Source organism: Cetorhinus maximus, chromosome 21, assembly GCF_964194155.1.
Source record: "Cetorhinus maximus chromosome 21, sCetMax3.hap1.1, whole genome shotgun sequence".
Taxonomy (NCBI): domain Eukaryota; kingdom Metazoa; phylum Chordata; class Chondrichthyes; order Lamniformes; family Cetorhinidae; genus Cetorhinus; species Cetorhinus maximus.
Window position 1 is genome coordinate 44,145,941 of NC_135899.1, and position 18,512 is coordinate 44,164,452.

The window sequence follows — 18,512 nt, forward strand, 5'->3', positions numbered from 1 at the left end:
GTCCTGCTCTGACTGGTGATGATGCAATGATCAGCACCGAGAGTGCCAGGGTGAAGCTAACAGTGAGTAAATGTCTGACTGGGAGTGGGGAATGGAAACCCTTTGTTTAAAGTGTAACGGATGGTAGACACTTACTTTGCTGCCCTTTGGTCCTGTATCTCCTGGAGTCCCCGGGATTCCTGCTGCACCCTGCAGAGAAACAGAAGCATCAAGGAAAGTCTGTACAAAGCACAGGGTCAGACTGCTGAGTTGTCCTCAAGCTGGAAGGGAAGTTATTGCACTGCAAAGGTCCCAGTGCTCATTTCACTGACAGCAGAGAAGGTTGTTCTAGATTGTGGGTGGTACGGGTACCTGTTGATCCAGTGGCCTCAACACTCACTGGCAATGCTTTACTAACAACACGTTAATAGCCTTAGTTCATCAATTTTGAAAGTTAACTATTCAAAGTACGATCATTGAGGCATAATTAAACCTGATTTTGGCAGTGAACGCTTCAGTCACATATCACCTAGTGTCAGCATCAAACACTCCCAGAGCAGGTACAGCATGGGGTTAGATACAGAGTAAAGCTCCCTCTACACTGTCCCCATCAAACACCCCCAGGACGGGTACAGCACAGGGTTAGCTACAGGGTAAATCTCCCTCTATACTGTCCCCATCAAATACTCCCAGGACAGGCCTAACAGGTAGAGGTAGACTGGAACTATTTCAACAACAACTGGTTTATTGCACTGAGTGTACATCGGGTTGCCAACCTTCCAGGATTGCCCTGGAGTCTCCAGGAAGTGGACATTCATCTTCAGAACTCTGCTATGAGCATAAAACACAGGAGGAAGATCGCTGAGGCATTGTGAAAGAATGTGTGTTTCTGTTTATGTTCATGGAACATTATTATTCCTCTTTTATCATCATTAGATAGAAAAATATTGAACAAATATTGAAAAAAGCTGTTTGATTGGGCTGGGCAGTTAGACCCAGGAGGCCATGGAATGAAATCTCCATGAAAACGTCCAAGGAGAGTTGGTAACCCAGGGAACCTTGTGAAAGTGTTAGAGTGAACACTTCAAACTCTGGACTAAATGGCAAAGCTTTCCAAAGTGCAGCATCAGCATCTGCTGGCTGCTCTTTGATATTACAGTCTTGTTTTTTTGCAACAGCCTTGGCAATACAGCACATAGTGCCAGAAAATAGGAAAATCTGTTTCATTGTTCAATGAGAGTGTGCAACTAACATAGGTTTGCGACCAAACTCCAATTACCCACCTTTGCCCCATATCCCTTAATACCTTCGGGTAAAAAAAATCTGTCAATCTCAGTTATAAAATTAACATTTGATCTACCACCAGTTGTCGTTGCTGGAAGAGAGTTCCAAATATCTACCACCCTTTGTACAGAGAAATATTTCCTAATTTCACTCCTGAAAGGACTGGGTTTAACTTTTAGACTGTGCCATCTAGTCCTAGACTTCACACCCAGTAGAAATAGATTTTCTCTATCCACCCTTAATATCTCGAAGACTTTGATCAAATCACCCCATGACCTGCTAAATTCTAGTGAATACAACACTAGACTGCAAAGTCTCTTTGGACTTAGTGTTTCTCGCTTTTTCCCCATTTAGAAAGTCCCATGTTTTATCCTTTTTAAATCCAGCTGGATGACCCACATTTGCCTACATTGAAATCCATTTGCTAAACCTTTGCCCATTCACTTAACCTAACAATATCTCTTAATAACTTTAGGCTTCTATCTTTAGAGCTTACAATTCCCTGGAAAGGTCCCATCAGATTGCAAAATAGTGAATGTAGCTCCTCTATTGAAGAAAGGAGGGAGACAGAAAGCAGGAAACTACAGGCCAGTTAGCTTAACATCTCTCATAGGGAAAATGTTCAAATCTAGTATCAAGAAGGCACTTAGAAAATCTCAATGCAATCAGGCAGAGTCAACATGGTTTTGTGAATGGGAAATCCTGTTTAACTAATTTTTTCAAGAGTTCTTTGAGGAAGTAACTAGCAACATGGAAAAAGGGGAACCTGTGAATGTGTACTTGGATTTCCAGAAGGCATTTGCCAAGATGCCACATCAAAGGTTACTACACAAAGTAAGACCTCATGGTATAGGAGGTAACATATGAGCATGGATGGAGGATTGGTTAGCTAACAGGAAAGAGAGTAGGCATAAATGGGTTATTTGAGGTTGGCAAAATGTAATGAGTGGAGACCACAAAAATCAGTTCTGGGGCAACTATTTACAAATGCATCAATGACTTGGATGAAGGGACTGAATATATAGTTGCTAAATTTGCTGATGATAGAAAGATAGGTAGGAAAGTAAGTTGTGAAGAGGACATAAGGGACATAGATAGGTTAAGTGAGTGTGCAAAAATTTGGCAGATGGAGTAAAATGTGGGAAAATGTGAACTTGTCCACTTTGGCGGGAAGAATAGAAAAGCAACATATTATTTAAATGGAGAGAGATTGTAGACCTCTGCGGTACAGAGGGATCTGGGTTCCTGGTACGTGAATCAGGAAATATTAGTATGCAGCTACAGCAAATGATTAGGAAGGCTAATGGATTGTTGTTTATTGCAAGGGGAATGGAATATAAAAGGAGATATGCTTTGCCACAGGTGTACAAGACATTGGTGCGACCACATATGGAGTACTATGTACAGTTTTTGTCTCCTTGTTTAAGGAAGGACATAATTGCATTAGAAGCAGTTCAGAGAAGGTTCTCTTGACTGACTGCTGGGATGAGGTTGAGTGGGGGGTGGTTATCTTATGAGGAAAGGTTGGACAGACTGGGTCTGTATCCATTGGAGTTCAGAAAAATGATGGGTGATCTTATTGAAACATATAAGATCCTGAGGGGGCTTGACAGGGTGGATGATGAAAAGATGTTTCCCCTTATGGGAGAGACTAGAACAAGGGGACACAGTTTAAAAATAAGGGGGTTCCCATTTAACACAGAGATGAGAAGAATGTTTCCTCTCAGAGGGTTGTGAGTCTGGGGAACTCTCTTCCGCAGGAGAGCAGTGGAGACAGGGTCAGTGAATATTTTAAAGTCAGAGGTAGATATATTCTTGACTAACAAGGGAGTCAAAAGACACAGTTAGGGCACTGGCAATGTTCTCACCTACTTCCATTAAACTTTGGAATGGAAACCATCTGATCCTGAGGATTTGTCCCTCTTTAATATCATTATTTTCTCTATTATTCTGACTTTGCTTATATTATTTTGGGTGTGTCTTTGTCCCTGATTCAATATTAGTTTCCTTGGAATGTAAAGCATGATGACCTCCTTCTCCAGTGTAAATACTGATGTCCACATTTCTTTTTACTGACAATAGTGACAGGAGATTCAGTAGTTAGGGCAACAGACAGGTGTTTCAGTGGCCGCAGACATGAATCCAGGATGGTGTGTTGCCTCCCTGGTGCCAGGGTCAGGGACATCACTGAGTGGTTGCAGAGCACCCTGAGAGGGGCAGGGTGAACAGCCCAAAGTTATGGTCCACAACGGCATAGGTAGAAAGAGGGATATGGTCCTGCAGTCAGAATTTAGGGAGCTAGGTAGGAAATTAGCAAGCAGGACCTCAAAAGTAATAATCGCCACATTATTCCCAGTACCACATGAAAAAGTAAGTATAGAAATCGGAGGTTAAAGCAGATGAATGCGTGGCTGGCTGGAAAGATGGAACAGGAGGGAGGGCTTCAGCTTCCTGGGACATTGGGACTGACCCTGGGGAAGATGGGACCTGAACAGAGGTGGGACCAATTTCCTTGAGAGGCAATTTGCTGGTGCTACTGGGGAGGGTTTAAGCTAACTTGGCAAGGGCATGGGAACCAGGAGGTAATATCAGAGAGGAATACCAATGTGTACAAAATACTGGTGGGAGATAGATAGCACTAGCATAGGATATAGTAAGTTATGTGGGGTCTGAGTAATGGAGTGGGGGGGAAGGAGTAATAAAGTCACTGTACATGTATGTGAAAGTGCAGAGTGCGGTAAGTAAGATTGGTGAGTTACGGATGCAGGCTAATGGATTTCTGGGCTCTCATTATGTATTCTTGACTGAGAGCCCTGACATCCATTAGAGTGCTAAAACACCTAGGCCCCAGGGAAAACATTGCTTGACTGACAGCTCTGGCTCTCCAATCTGTGCTGTCAGTCGTAAAATGTTTATCGACAGAAGATAGAAGTTTCAAGTGCTTGCAGTTTCTGCTATTGATACTTTAAAGGTCTGGATGATTAACACTTTTATTAAGCTGCTGTAAAAATTTTTTAAAGCGGAAAGTTATCAATGAACAGCTGCTTTTTTTACACATCCTGCTGTTATTCTAGGATTCATTGTTTATATACAGTGTATAGTGGATGAATGGGCATGGAAGTGTCATAGCTTGACATTGGAAGAGGGCGTGTGGGCATGAGGGGCCATAGGGAGTAGGTGGGGGGTGGGGGGGGATACCTTAGGATCGGGGTGCATGAGGGGCTAAAGGGGTGGATGGGGGCCATAAAGTGGCATGGATGGGGAGTAGAATGTGTGGCGATGTGAAAGGGTGAGAGGGGTGAGGTTTAGAGAGCCTTTATTTTTTCATTATAGTCACACAGCACCAAAGCGGGTCTTTTAAATCAGCGCCCCCCCCCTACCCCCCAACCCCCAACCCCCAACTCCAGGCACCTCACAGCCCGTGGCTGCCTCAGGGCTTTTTCTCAAGTCGGCTGGCTCGACTCCAGCTTGCACCATAATGAAAATCCTGTCCTTATTGGCACTTTCTCCCAGAGAGGGCAGGCTGAGCTGGGAATTTTCCCAACTCCCCATCCCGCTTTGAGGATGAAAGTCTAGCCCATTATGTCTGAGTTGGGGGTTGTGGGGGAGGGGTCCAGAACAAGTGAGAAGAACCTTAAAATTGGAGTCAGGCCATTCAGAGGTGATGTCAGGAAGCATTTGCTAACATAAAGAGTGTGGAAATCGGGAACCCTCTCCCCTGGGGCTGGCCATTGGCTGAAACTTCCAAATCTGAGATTGATTGATTTTTATTCCGTTACAGCATTGAAGATTATAAAACCAATTCAGCCCAATGAAGTTAAGATATAGATCAGCCATGATCTCACAATGTTGGAACAGGCTCGAGGGGCTGAATGGCCTCCTCCTGTTCCTATGCTCTTCTGTGAAGAACTGGGCCAGCTCAGTCTCTTTGCTCCTGGCGTTGATTGTACAATGGGCTGCTGCCTATGAATGAATGGGTTCATCTACTAAAGAGCTGAGGGTGGGGCCCGTGACCTGTACTCCCAGCAATCTGGCCACACTTAAAGGAAGCAGAGCACCAGGCTCAGACTGCAGTTCGACCACTCACCTTTGGGCATCACCCCTTCAAATCCGCTCCCCAATGTGTCTGGAACAGCCTCCAATGGCTCTACAGAAGGTTATGAGCACTGAGTGGTGAAGGGGGTAAATTCAGAACTAATCATAGAATATTACAGGGTAGATGGAGGCCACTCGGTCCATCATTCCTTTGCTGGCTCGATTGGGCACTTAACCAATTAGTTCCCTCCTTGTTCTATCCCCAAAGCCCCAAACTTTCTCCTTTTCAAGTGTTTATCCAGTTCCCTTTTGAAAGTTAACATTGAACCTGTTTCCACCGTCCTTTCAGGCAGCGTGTTCCAGATCGCAACAACTCACTGTGTAAAAACAATCCTCACCTCCCTCTAGTTATTTTGCCAATTATCTTAAATGTGGTTCACCTGGTTACTGACCCCCTGGCCACTGAACAGTTTCCTTGTGAAGCTGGCAATGGTATGGTGACCCAGGTACCAACAGGCATGGGAACCATTGACCAGTTCTCATGGCAGGCGGTGGGCACGTTATATCTGGAGCTGGGTGTAAGCTGCTCTCACACACTGATACTGGGAGACTCTGCACCCCACACCCAGACTTATAACTACAGACTAACACACTAGGTTTCTGGGTTGAAAACAGACGAGTTTGACTGGCACAGGTGAGAGGCCATTCTTCAATGTCAAAGGGAAAAAGTCAAGGATCAGCAGTCACTCTCACTTCTCTGTCAGAATTCCAAGGATTTACTCACTGGATTTCCTGGCTTTCCCATTAAGCCATCCTTTCCCTAAAAATAAACAAATAAACTTAATTATTTTCGGAATGCGTATTAACACTGAACCAGTGAGATTACCTCCATAAAGAATTGTTACACAATTCACAAAATCTGACCAAGTGCAATCTCTGACTATTTCTTTCATGGGGTGTGGGCGTCACTGGCAACGCCAGCATTTGTTGCTCATCCCTAGTTTCCCATGAACTGATTGGCTTGCTCAGCCATTGCAGAGGGCAGTTAAGAGTCCACCACATTGCTGTGGGTCTCTAGTTACATGGAGGCCAGACTGGGTAAGTATGGCAGATTTCCTTCCCGGAAGGAAAATGGGTTTATACAAAGATCAATGATAGTTTCATGGTCACCATTACTGAGAGTAGCTTTCAATTCCAGATTTATTAACTGAATTTAAATTCCATCAGCCGTCATAGTGGGATTTGAACCAGTGTCCCCAAAGTATTACAAACAGAAACAGAAAATGCTGTAAAAACTCAGCAGGTCTAACAGCATCTGTGGAGAGAAAGACAGAGTTAACGTTTCGAGTCTGTGTGACTCTTCTTCAGAACAAAAACAGAATTACCTGGAAAAACTCAGCAGGTCTGGCAGCATCGGCGGAGAAGGAAAGAGTTGACGTTTCGAGTCCTTATGACCCTTCAGCAGAACTGAGTAAAGTTAGGAGAGGGGTGAAATATAAGCTGGTTTAAGATGGGGGTGGGGGAGGGGGGGAAGAGAAGTTGGGGGGGTGGTGGTTGTAGGGACAAGCAAGCAGTGACAGGAGCAGATAATCAAAAGATGTCACAGACAAAAGGGCAAAGAGGTGTTGAAGGTGGTGATATTATCTAAGAAAATGTGCTAATTAAGAATGGATGGCAGGACACTCAAGGTACAGCTCTAGTGGGGGTGGGAATGGGGGAGGGAGTTTAAGATCTAAAGTTGTTGAATTCAATATTCAGTCCGGAAGGCTGTAAAGTGCCTAGTCGGAAGATGAGGTGCTGTTCCTCCAGTTTGCGTTGGGCTTCACTGGAACAATGCAGCAAGCCAAGGACAGACATGTGGGCAAGAGAGCCGGGTGGAGTGTTGAAATGGCAAGCGACAGGGAGGTTTGGGTCTTTCTTGCGGACAGACCGCAGGTGTTCTGCAAAGCGGCCGCCCAGTTTGCGTTTGGTCTCTCCAATGTAGAGGAGACCGCATTGGGAGCAACGAATGCAGTAGAACACCTGCGGTCTGTCTGCAAGAAAGACCCAAACCTTTTTGTTTTTGACTCTTCTTCAGAACTGTTTTGAGGCACACGGACTCGAAACATTAACTCCGTCTTTCTCTCCACAGATGCTGTTAGACCTGCTGAGTTTTTACAGCATTTTCTGATTTTGTTTCAGATTTCCAGCATCCACAGTGTTTTGCTATTATCCCCAGAGTATTAACCTGGGCCTCTGGATTACTAGTCCAGTGACATTACCACTACACCAAGCTCACTCCCACCATCTCCTGACAGGGAGAGGGTGGTCAGAGAGACGAAGAGACAGAGAGAGACAGGAAGAGACCAAGAAAGAGGGGAACTGAGGCAGAAAGCTAGAGGAGGACAGAAAGAGGCAAAGAGAGACCGAGATTGAGGGAGGACACACAGGACGGAATCTTTCCAGCCCCATGGAGGTAGATTAGGAGGAAACTTGGAAATTAGCACACCAGGTCAACTATCTGAGGCTTTCCCATATCTGAGGGACCATGCGGAGGCAGAAGTTACCTGCCTGGTAGCAATGGGTAACCAATTAGGTCCCTTAATGGCCCAATTGGGGGATGGTTGATGGCATCGGCAGGATTTTCCTGACAGCAGACAGGCCCCACCCCGGGACTGGAGCCTGGCGTGTAACTGGAGGCGGCTTCTCAGTAACAGGACAGCGGGCCATTAACATCTCCTCTTCATCGTTCCAGCCTGGAGCCCACTGGGGTGAGAGGGTGCCAACCATAAGCCTACCTGTGGTTTCTCTTTCAGCTCCCACACCCTCACCTCTGAGCCCTCTTAATTCTCATCTACTCATCTCTTAGTGGCATCACCCAAAAACAGTGTTAGTGTCCACATGTGCGATGATGTCACCCAGCCCTAACTCACCAGCTCCCATCTCGACCTAGAAAGTGCCCCATGGTTATCAGACTGCTTATCTGATATGCAGTATTGGAGCAGGAATTCCTTCCAACCAAATACTGGGAAAACCAAAGGCCTTGTTTTCAGTCCCTACAACAAATTCTATTCCGCAGCTTAACTCTGACCCGCTCCCTGGTAACTGTTGGAGGCCGAAGCAGACAGCTTGTATCCTTCGAGTCCTGAGATGAGCTTCTGATCCCACATCCTCCCCACCATCAAGACTGTCTAATTCTACCTCAGTAACATTCCCCGTTTCTGTCCCTGTCTCAGCTCATCTGCCGCTGAACCATCATCCATGCCTTTTGTACCTCTTGACCATTCCGACACCCTCCTGGGTAGCCTCCAATCTTCCACCCTTCAGAAACGTGAGCTCATCCTAAACCCTGCTACATGTATCCTACCTTGCACCGAGCCTTGTTTACACATTACCCCCTCTGCTCACTGATTCACATTGGCAAAACATCGATTTTCAAATTCTCACCTTTCTTTTCAAATCCCTTTATGGCCTCGACCCTCTCTATCACTGTCATTATCTCCAGCCTTATAACCTTTCATGAAATCTGCACTCATCTAATTCTGCTCTCTTGCACATCCCCAACATTAATCACTTGACCATTGGTGTGCCTGGCCCCCAGGCTCTGGAATTCTCTCCCTGGCCCTCTCTCCCTCCTTTATATTTCCAAGTCAGGATGGTGAGTGGCTTCCAGGGGAAATTGCGGCTGGTGGTGTTCCCATGCACCTGCTGCCTCTCGGAGCAAGCTTTTGGTCATCTGATCTAATATCTCCTTACGTGGTTTGGCGTCATATTTTGTTTGTAAACGTTTCTGTGGATCACTTTGGGACACTTTACCACGTTAATGGTGACACGATATAAATGCAACTGATTACTCACTGGCAGTCCGGGCAGTCCTTTCCCAGGGGGTCCTGCTTGTCCCTGTTAGGTGGAAAGGGAATGATTATTAATACACTAATCACATCAAGCTGCAACAAGCAAAAAGAACCATTGAGCTTGAGTGTCAAGACCTCACACTTACCTTTTCACCCTTCATACCTGGAGATCCCGTCAATCCCTGCAGTCCTGGTTCACCCTAAGTTAATTCAACATTAGGAAGTTATTAGGACATCTAATTTTACATACATTTCTGTTTATATTTAATCATCTCTTCTCTTTTCCTGAAGACAAAATGTTTGTTGGGGTACAGTTCCAAAGGTTGTGAAGCCTCCTCCCTTTCTTTCCTCTCCCCATCCCTCACCCAAGGCTCCATCTTCAGGGGGTGTGAGCCAGACAGATACACAAAAACATTTACAGGTGCACCAAGTCAGGAGTGTGATGGAATACTCTCCACTTGCCTGGATGAGTGCAGCTCCAACAACACTCAAGAAGCTTGACACCGTCCAGGACAAAGCAGCCCACTTGATTGGCACCACATCTACAAACATTCACTCCCTCCACCATAGTGGCAGCAGTGTGTACCATCTACAAGATTCACTGCAAGAATTCACCAAAGCTCCTTCGGCAGCACCTTCCAAATCCACAACCTCTACCATCTAGAAGGACGAGGGCAGCAGACACATGGGAACACCATAACCTGGAAGTTAAACTCCAAGTCACTCGCCATCCTAACTTGGAACTATATCGCTGTTCCTTCACTATCACTGGGTTAAAAACCTGGAACTCCCTTCCTAACAGCACTGCAAGTGTATCTATATCACATGGACTGCAGCGGTTCAAGAAGGCAGCTCACCACCACCGTCCCAAGGGCAACTAGGGATGGGAAATAAATGCTGGCCCAGCCAGCGATGCCCACATCCCATAAATGAGTTTAAAAAAAAACACGCAGACACACATACCAATGGGGCATAAAAGTCAAGGTCCAATCAAATGGCCAGCAACTCTCAGTCCCAGCAGCCCACTGGGAGAAATGGCCACTGTTGGGACTGCAGGGTCCATGATGGAAGCAAGCTGCAAAGGAGCCTGGAACAAAGGTGAGTCCAGACTTTCACTGAGGCCAGGTTGGCAGGCCTCGGCTAGGAGGACAAGGGGGGTGGGGAGAGGGGGTACCTCGGTGTGGGAAGACCTTGGGGGTGGGCCTCTGATGGATACAAGGAGCCTGTAAAGGAGGCAAGCATCCCCACTCTCCTTGACGAGCCACTAGATTGACTAGTGAAACTTACCAGGCTACACACACTCCCACTATGGGTACAATTCCATTTATTGGCCGTGGGCAGGCAGGCTTCCTGCTGCCTCTCCCACTACTGGTAAAACTATGGCACGGGGTAGAGGTGGACAGCAAGGTGCCCAATTTTTCCTATACCCCTACACACATACACAGACACGCACGCGCACACACGCACAGACACATGCACATACAAGTTCACGCGTGCAGGCACAGACACACGCACACACAGAGACACATACATAGGCTCATGCATGCACATATGCCCACAGACAGGCACAGACAGATACGCACGTACGTGCACACACACACCCACACTAACATGCAGGCAAATACACCCACACACAGACGCATAAACACAGACACGCACACACGTGCGCACATCTACACACACACACACACACACACAAAGCCGCACATCCCCACTAACTTGCAGGTGCCAGAAGCAAGTCAGCATGATCTTCCCCTCATGAACCTCAAGTTGCTGAGGGTAATAATCCAGCAATTCTAGGAGAGATCCACAAACTGAGTACCGTCCAGGGCTCCAATCTGGAGTCTCCTGGCTCATTAGGTCTCTCTAGCATGTGGGATATCACAACAGGAGAATTGGGAGGTATACAGGGAAATTATAGCTCTTTTCCCCTGGTTTTGCTCTCTCTCCAGCCAGAAGAGTATGTAGTGACCTGATCCAGTGCTCTGTTACTGAGGCTCTCTGCCAGGTACCAGGGGATGGGTGAATGCGGTTTTCCATGTCTTTATGGCATCATTTCAGTCCACAGTTTCTCGAAAAACCATAGCTCAGCTGATGGGCATTGCCTCAACAAGCCGTGGGCACAAACAAACAAACATTCTGCTATCACTGTGCCTGTTGGGACAAATCATTACACTCACTTTACTTTCTTCTTGGCTCTTAGGCATTGCTCCTCCCCTCTCATTGCTCCTAGCTTCACAAACAAGCCTGTGGCCTACTGCCATGAGTTCATTCTCCCAGATCAGGATGGACGCCACATTTTGGGCAGCACTGAGGTGGTGATCAGGTGACACTGGGAATGTGATTAAGCCATAATCTTATTCACCGAAAAAGTGCAAAGTCATCAGCATTGTCCCTAATGGCGCAAACCCAGATCAAACATTTCAAAAAGGAAGAAATACATCAGCTACAAGAAATTTTAGGTCAGAGTGAGAGATCAGAGACAGAGGGAAACAGAGCGAGAGATCAGAAACTGAGAGAGAGAAACAGAGCGAGAGATCAGAAAGCGAGAGAGAGAAACAGAGCGAGAGGTCAGAAACTGAGAGAGAGAAACAGAGCGAGAGATCAGAAAGAGAGAGAGAGAAACAGAGCGAGAGGTCAGAAACTGAGAGAGAGAAACAGAGCGAGAGATCAGAAAGAGAGAGAGAGAAACAGAGCGAGAGATCAGAAAGAGAGAGAAGCAGAGCGAGAGGTCAGAAACTGAGAGAGAGAAACAGAGCGAGAGATCAGAGACAGAGGGAGAAACAGAGCGAGAGATCAGAAACAGAGAGAGAGAGAAACAGAGTGAGAGATCAGAAACTGAGAGAGAGAAACAGAGTGAGAGATCAGAGACAGAGAGAAACAGAGCGAGAGATCAGAGACAGAGAGAAACAGAGCGAGAGATCAGAAACTGAGAGAGAGAAACAGAGCGAGAGATCAGAAACTGAGAGAGAGAAACAGAGCGAGGGATCAGAAACTGAGAGAGAGAAACTGAGCGAGAGATCAGAAACTGAGAGAGAGAAACAGAGCGAGAGATCAGAAACTGAGAGAGAGAAACAGAGCGAGAGATCAGAGACAGAGAGAGAGAAACAGAGCGAGAGATCAGAGACAGAGAGAAACAGAGTGAGAGGTCAGAGACAGAGAGAGAGAAACAGAGTGAGAGGTCAGAGACAGAGAGAGAGAAACAGAGCGAGAGGTCAGAGACGGAGAGAGAAACAGAGCGAGAGATCAGAGACGGAGAGAAACAGAGCGAGAGATCAGAGACGGAGAGAGAAACAGAGCGAGAGATCAGAAACTGAGAGAGAGAAACAGAGCGAGAGATCAGAAACAGAGAGAGAGAGAAACAGAGCGAGAGATCAGAAACTGAGAGAGAGAAACAGAGCGAGAGATCAGAAACTGAGAGAGAGAAACAGAGCGAGAGATCAGAAACAGAGAGAGAAACAGAGCGAGAGATCAGAAACTGAGAGAGAGAAACAGAGCGAGAGATCAGAGACAGAGAGAGAAACAGAGCGAGAGATCAGAAACTGAGAGAGAGAAACAGAGTGAGAGATCAGAAACTGAGAGAGAGAAACAGAGCGAGAGATCAGAAACAGAGAGAGAAACAGAGCGAGAGATCAGAAACTGAGAGAGAGAAACAGAGCAAGAGATCAGAAACTGAGAGAGAGAAACAGAGCGAGAGATCAGAAACAGAGAGAGAAACAGAGCGAGAGATCAGAAACTGAGAGAGAGAAACAGAGCGAGAGATCAGAGACAGAGAGAGAGAGAAACAGAGCGAGAGGTCAGAAACTGAGAGAGAGAAACAGAGCGAGAGATCAGAGACGGAGAGAAACAGAGCGAGAGATCAGAGACAGAGAGAGAGAGAAACAGAGCAAGAGATCAGAAACTGAGAGAGAGAAACAGAGCGAGAGATCAGAAACTGAGAGAGAGAAACAGAGCGAGAGATCAGAGACAGAGAGAGAGAAACAGAGCGAGGGATCAGAAACGGAGAGAGAGAAACAGAGTGAGAGATCAGAAACGGAGAGAAAGAAACAGAGCGAGAGATCAGAGACAGAGAGAGAAACAGAGTGAGAGATCAGAAACTAAGAGAGAGAAACAGAGCGAGAGATCAGAAACGGAGAGAGAAACAGAGTGAGAGATCAGAGACAGAGCGAGAGATCAGAAACTGAGAGAGAGAAACAGAGCGAGAGATCAGAAACGGAGAGAGAAACAGAGCGAGAGATCAGAAACAGAGAGAGAGAAACAGAGCGAGAGATCAGAAACGGAGAGAGAAACAGAGCGAGAGATCAGAGACAGAGAGAAACAGAGCGAGAGATCAGAGACAGAGAGAGAGAAACAGAGCGAGAGATCAGAAACAGAGAGAGAAACAGAGCGAGAGATCAGAGACAGAGAGAGAGAAACAGAGCGAGAGATCAGAAACTGAGAGAGAGAAACAGAGCGAGAGATCAGAAAGAGAGAGTGAGAAACAGAGCGAGAGGTCAGAAACCGAGAGAGAGAAACAGAGCGAGAGATCAGAAACAGAGAGAGAGAGAAACAGAGCGAGAGATCAGAAACTGAGAGAGAGAAACAGAGCGAGAGATCAGAGACAGAGGGAGAAACAGGGCGAGAGATCAGAAACAGAGAGAGAGAGAAACAGAGCGAGAGATCAGAAACTGAGAGAGAGAAACAGAGCGAGAGATCAGAAACTGAGAGAGAGAAACAGAGCGAGAGATCAGAAACTGAGAGAGAGAAACAGAGCGAGAGATCAGAAACTGAGAGAGAGAAACAGAGCGAGAGATCAGAAACTGAGAGAGAGAAACAGAGCGAGAGATCAGAAACTGAGAGAGAGAAACAGAGCGAGAGATCAGAGACGGAGGGAAATAGAGATTGAGAGTTTGGATATTGAGATACAAACAGACTGGAATAGTTTACCAACAGGTATTTTATATAGTTCTTTTCCAGAGCAGTTTAGTCAGTGGAACACTGTCTCTGGTGGATGTACACTATAGAGTCTAGTTTTAATGACTTGGCCTCACATGTTTTCCTGGTTCTCCTGTCCCAGGTGGTCCAGGGTCTCCCTGAGGGCCTGGTTTCCCTGGAAGTCCTATCACGTCTTTGAAGTCTTCTGGAATGGTGGGGCAAATCTCACACTGATCCCCCTGCACAACACAATAAGACCTTAGTACAGACTGTGTTAATCAAATAAAACCTGCCAGGTCACAGCTCTAGAGGAAGAGGGTTCACTAAAACCAGAGGAACAGTGGGATTAATGGAGCGGAATTAGATATATTATTGAGAGGTGAATGGAACAGCAATTGGAAAGAGTTGTTTGGGATTGAAGTCACACTATAAAAAGTGAGGTGGCAGGAATTGGATGTTGGCAGGCCACACAATATTGTAGGGTGATGAGTGGGAAATGCTCAACATCAAGTGGCAAAATGGCCAGGCCATGGTTATTATTCACTCAACACCATTGTAGGAGCACTTTCACCACATGAAGTCCAGCAGTTCAAGGAGATAGCCTATCACCACCTTCCCAAGGCAATTAGAGATGGGCAATAAATGCCAGCTTTGCCAGTAACTCCCACATTCTGAGAACAAATAAGGTTATTGATGACTGCTTTCTAATGGAGTACTGAGTAGCGGTGAGATTCAAATTCGTTATTCTCCGCAGCTGGAGGTGGGTGAACACATCTGCTGACATGACCTTTGTGTCAATAGAGTCAGTATTCCAGGAAAGGGTGAAATTCATTCCCATGTAGCTGAAGGTGCAGGCTCAAGACAGATACCTTAAGGGCTGGACCATTTCAGGAGGCTGCTTTAAGCAATTATCTTTTTGGGGAGGAAGGTGAGGAGTGGCAGATGGGTCCCAATTTTTCCAGTTTCAGCCGGGTTTGTCTAGTGAAACCAGATGTAACTGCCGAACCCAACAGAGATGACACTTGACTCGCAAGCAGAATCCCACTTCATCAGCATGGGCCCAGTTCACCAGCTGATGCTATGTCCCACTTGGGGCCTGGCTCAAGCACCTGACTTGAGGAATCCGTGAGTCACAACTCAGAAAGCCAGGTGGTGAAGGATAAAACTGGAGCCTCATCGTTATACACTTTACAAGCTTCTACTTACAGAGATATATATTACCTATTGTACACCTTCAATCGACAACTGCACTTTCAGCCTTCTCAAAAATTCTCAATGATTACCCACCATCTGAATACAGTTAACCTTCAATTAATGTACAATTAACATCAAGGACACTCCTACCCCTTTTATAATAGCATGGATAGAGGATTGGTTACCCAACAGGAAACCGAGAGTAAGCATAAATGGGTATTTTTCAGGTTGGCAAGATGTAATCAATGGAGATAAAAACAAAAAACTAAAAGCCACTGCGGATGCTGGAAATCCAAAACAAAAACAGAATCCCTCCAGCAGCACCGCCGCAGCCTTTTTCAAAGCTGCGCGTGCCCCCAGTTTCATTTTATTCTTCGCCTCATCCGTCGCCTTAACAAGAAACTTTTTCTCTTTCTCTCAAGTGCTAAGGAACGCAAGCTCCAACAACTCATCAACACCATCACCCATCTGGGACCCTCCACCCCTGCTTGTCCCTCCGTCCCCACCCCATCTTCCAATCCCAGCCCCAGCCGCGTATTCACTATACCCCCTGACCTTCCCCTCTCCGATGCTGAACGTTCAGTGCTCAGCAAAGGACTTAGTTTCATACCCTTACGCCCTCATCTCAATGAATTTCGGGCTCGGCATGATGCTGAACTCTTCTTCCGCCGTCTTCGTCTCCGTGCTCACTTCTTTGGGTAGGAGTCCTCTCCCCGTTCAATGGATCCTTTTACCCATCTCCAATATTCTCCCTCCACCTGGACCCCTCCCTCTGGATTCTTACCTTCTCTTGATCTTTTCATTGAGAACTGTTGGCGTGACATTAGCCGTCTCAATTTCTCTGCTCCTCTCACCCATTCTAATCTGTCTCTCTCTGAACTCACTGCACTCCGTTCTCTCAGGTCCAGCCCCAACATTGTCATCAAACCCGCTGACAAGGGTGGTACTGTTGTTGTCTGGCGCATTGACCTCTACCTCGCGGAGGCTGAGCGTCAACTCGCAGACACTTCCTTCTACCTCTCCCTGGACCATGACCCCACCACAGAACATCAAGCCATTGTTTCCAGGACTGTCACTGACCTCATCTCCTCTGGAGATCTTCCTCCCACAGCTTCCAACTTGATAGTCGCCCAACCTTGGACGGCCCGCTTCTACCTCCTACCCAAAATCCACAAACAGAACTGTCCTGGCAGACCGATCGTGTCAGCCTGTTCCTGCCCCACGGAACTCATTTCTCGTTATCTTGACTCCCTTCTCTCTCCCCTTGTCCAGTCCCTTCCCACCTACATCCGTGATTCCTCTGACACCTTACGTCACAACAACAATTTCCAGTTCCCTGGCCCCAACCGCTTCCTCTTCACCATGGATGTCCAATCCCTCTACACCTCCATCCCCCACCAGGATGGTCTGAGGGCCCTTAGCTTCTTCCTTGAACAGAGGCCCGAACAATCCCCATCCACCACTACTCTCCTCCGTCTGGCTGAACTTGTTCTCACACTGAACAATTTCTCCTTTAACTCCTCTCACTTCCTCCAAATAAAAGGTGTGGCTATGGGTACCCGCATGGGCCCCAGCTATGCCTGTCTCTTTATGGGGTATGTGGAACATTCCTTGTTCCAGTCCTACTCCGGCCCCCTCCCACAACTCTTTCTCCGGTACATCGATGATTACCTCGGTGCTGCTTCATGCTCTCATTGGGACCTGGAAAAATTTATTAATTTTGCTTCCAATCTCCACCCCTCCATCATTTTCACATGGTCCATCTCTGACACTTCTCTTCCCTTCCTTGAACTCTCTGTCTCAATTTCTGATGATAGCCTGTCCACCAATATCCATTACAAGCCTACCGACTCCCACAGCTACCTCGACTACAGCTCCTCACACCCCGCTTCCTGTAAGGACTCCATCCCATTCTCTCAGTTCCTTCGCCTCCGTCGCATCTGTTCTGAAGACGCTACCTTCAAAAACAGCTCCTCTGACATGTCCTCCTTCTTCCTTAACCGAGGTTTTCCACCCACGGTCATTGACAGGGCCCTCAACCGTGTCCGGCCCATATCCCGCGCATCCTCCCTCACGCCTTCTCCTCCTTCCCAGAAACATGATAGGGTCCCCCTTGTCCTCACTTATCACCCCACCAGCCTCCGCATTCAAAGGATCATCCTCCGCCATTTCCGCCAACTCCAGCATGATGCCACCACCAAACACATCTTCCCTTCACCCCCCCTGACGGCATTCCGTAGGGATCGTTCCCCCCGGGACACCCTGGTCCACTCCTCCATCACCCCCTACTCCTCAACCCCCACCTATGGCACCTCCCCATGCCCACGCAGAAGATGCAACACCTGACCCTTCACTTCCTCTCTCCTCACCGTCCAAGGGCCCAAACACTCCTTTCAAGTGAAGCAGCATTTCACTTGCATTTCCCCTAACTTAGTCTACTGCATTCGTTGCTCCCAATGCGCTCTCCTCTACATTGGAGAGACCAAACGCAAACTGGGCAACCGCTTTGCAGAACACCTGCGGTCTGTCCGCAAGAAAGACCCAAACCTCCCTGTCGCTTGCCATTTTAACACTCCACCCTGTTCTCTTGCCCACATGTCTGTCCTTGGCTTGCTGCATTGTTCCAGTGAAGCCCAACGCAAACTGGAGGAACAGCACCTCATCTTCCGACTAGGCACTTTACAGCCTTCCGGGCTGAATATTGAATTCAACAACTTTAGATCTCAAACTCCCCCTCCCCCCATCCCCACCCCGTCTCTCCCCCCTCCCTTTTTTTTCAATAATTTATATAGATTCTTCTTTTCCCACCTATTTCCATTATTTTTAAATCTAAAACTAAAACTTTGTTAGTCTTTCCACCCCACCCCCACTAGAACTGTACCTTGAGTGTCCTGTCTTCCATTCTTAATTAGCACTTTTCTTAGACAATATCACCACCTTCAACACCTCTTTGATCCTTTTGTCTATGACATCTTTTGATTATCTGCTCCTATCACTGCTTGCTTATCTCCACACTCACCACACCCTCAACTTCTCTCTCCCCCCGCCCTCCAACCTTAAACCAGCTTATATTTCACCTTTCTCCTAACTACGCTTCAGTTCTGCCGAAGGGTCATGAAGACTCGAAACGTTAACTGATTTCTTCTCCACCGATGCTGCCAGACCTGCTGAGTTTTTCCAGGTAATTCTGTTTTTGTTTTGTAACCAATGGAGTTTAGTTTTGGTCCTCAACTATCTACAATCTATATCAATGGCTTGGATGACAGGATCGAA

At 46.9% G+C, this 18,512-nt stretch overlaps 1 protein-coding gene across 1 annotated transcript in view; it reads right to left on the minus strand.

Moving 5' to 3' along the window:
• col16a1 (collagen, type XVI, alpha 1) overlaps positions 1-18,512 on the minus strand; it is a 413,938-nt gene that overhangs the window by 112,836 nt on the left and 282,590 nt on the right. Inside the window, exons 30-34 of the mRNA XM_078566895.1 lie at positions 14,162-14,284; positions 9,278-9,331; positions 9,136-9,177; positions 6,083-6,118; positions 136-189 (exon numbers count right to left, since the gene is read on the minus strand). Of these exons, the coding sequence (XP_078423021.1) occupies positions 136-189; positions 6,083-6,118; positions 9,136-9,177; positions 9,278-9,331; positions 14,162-14,284 (309 nt within the window). The remainder of the gene's footprint in view (positions 1-135; positions 190-6,082; positions 6,119-9,135; positions 9,178-9,277; positions 9,332-14,161; positions 14,285-18,512) is intronic.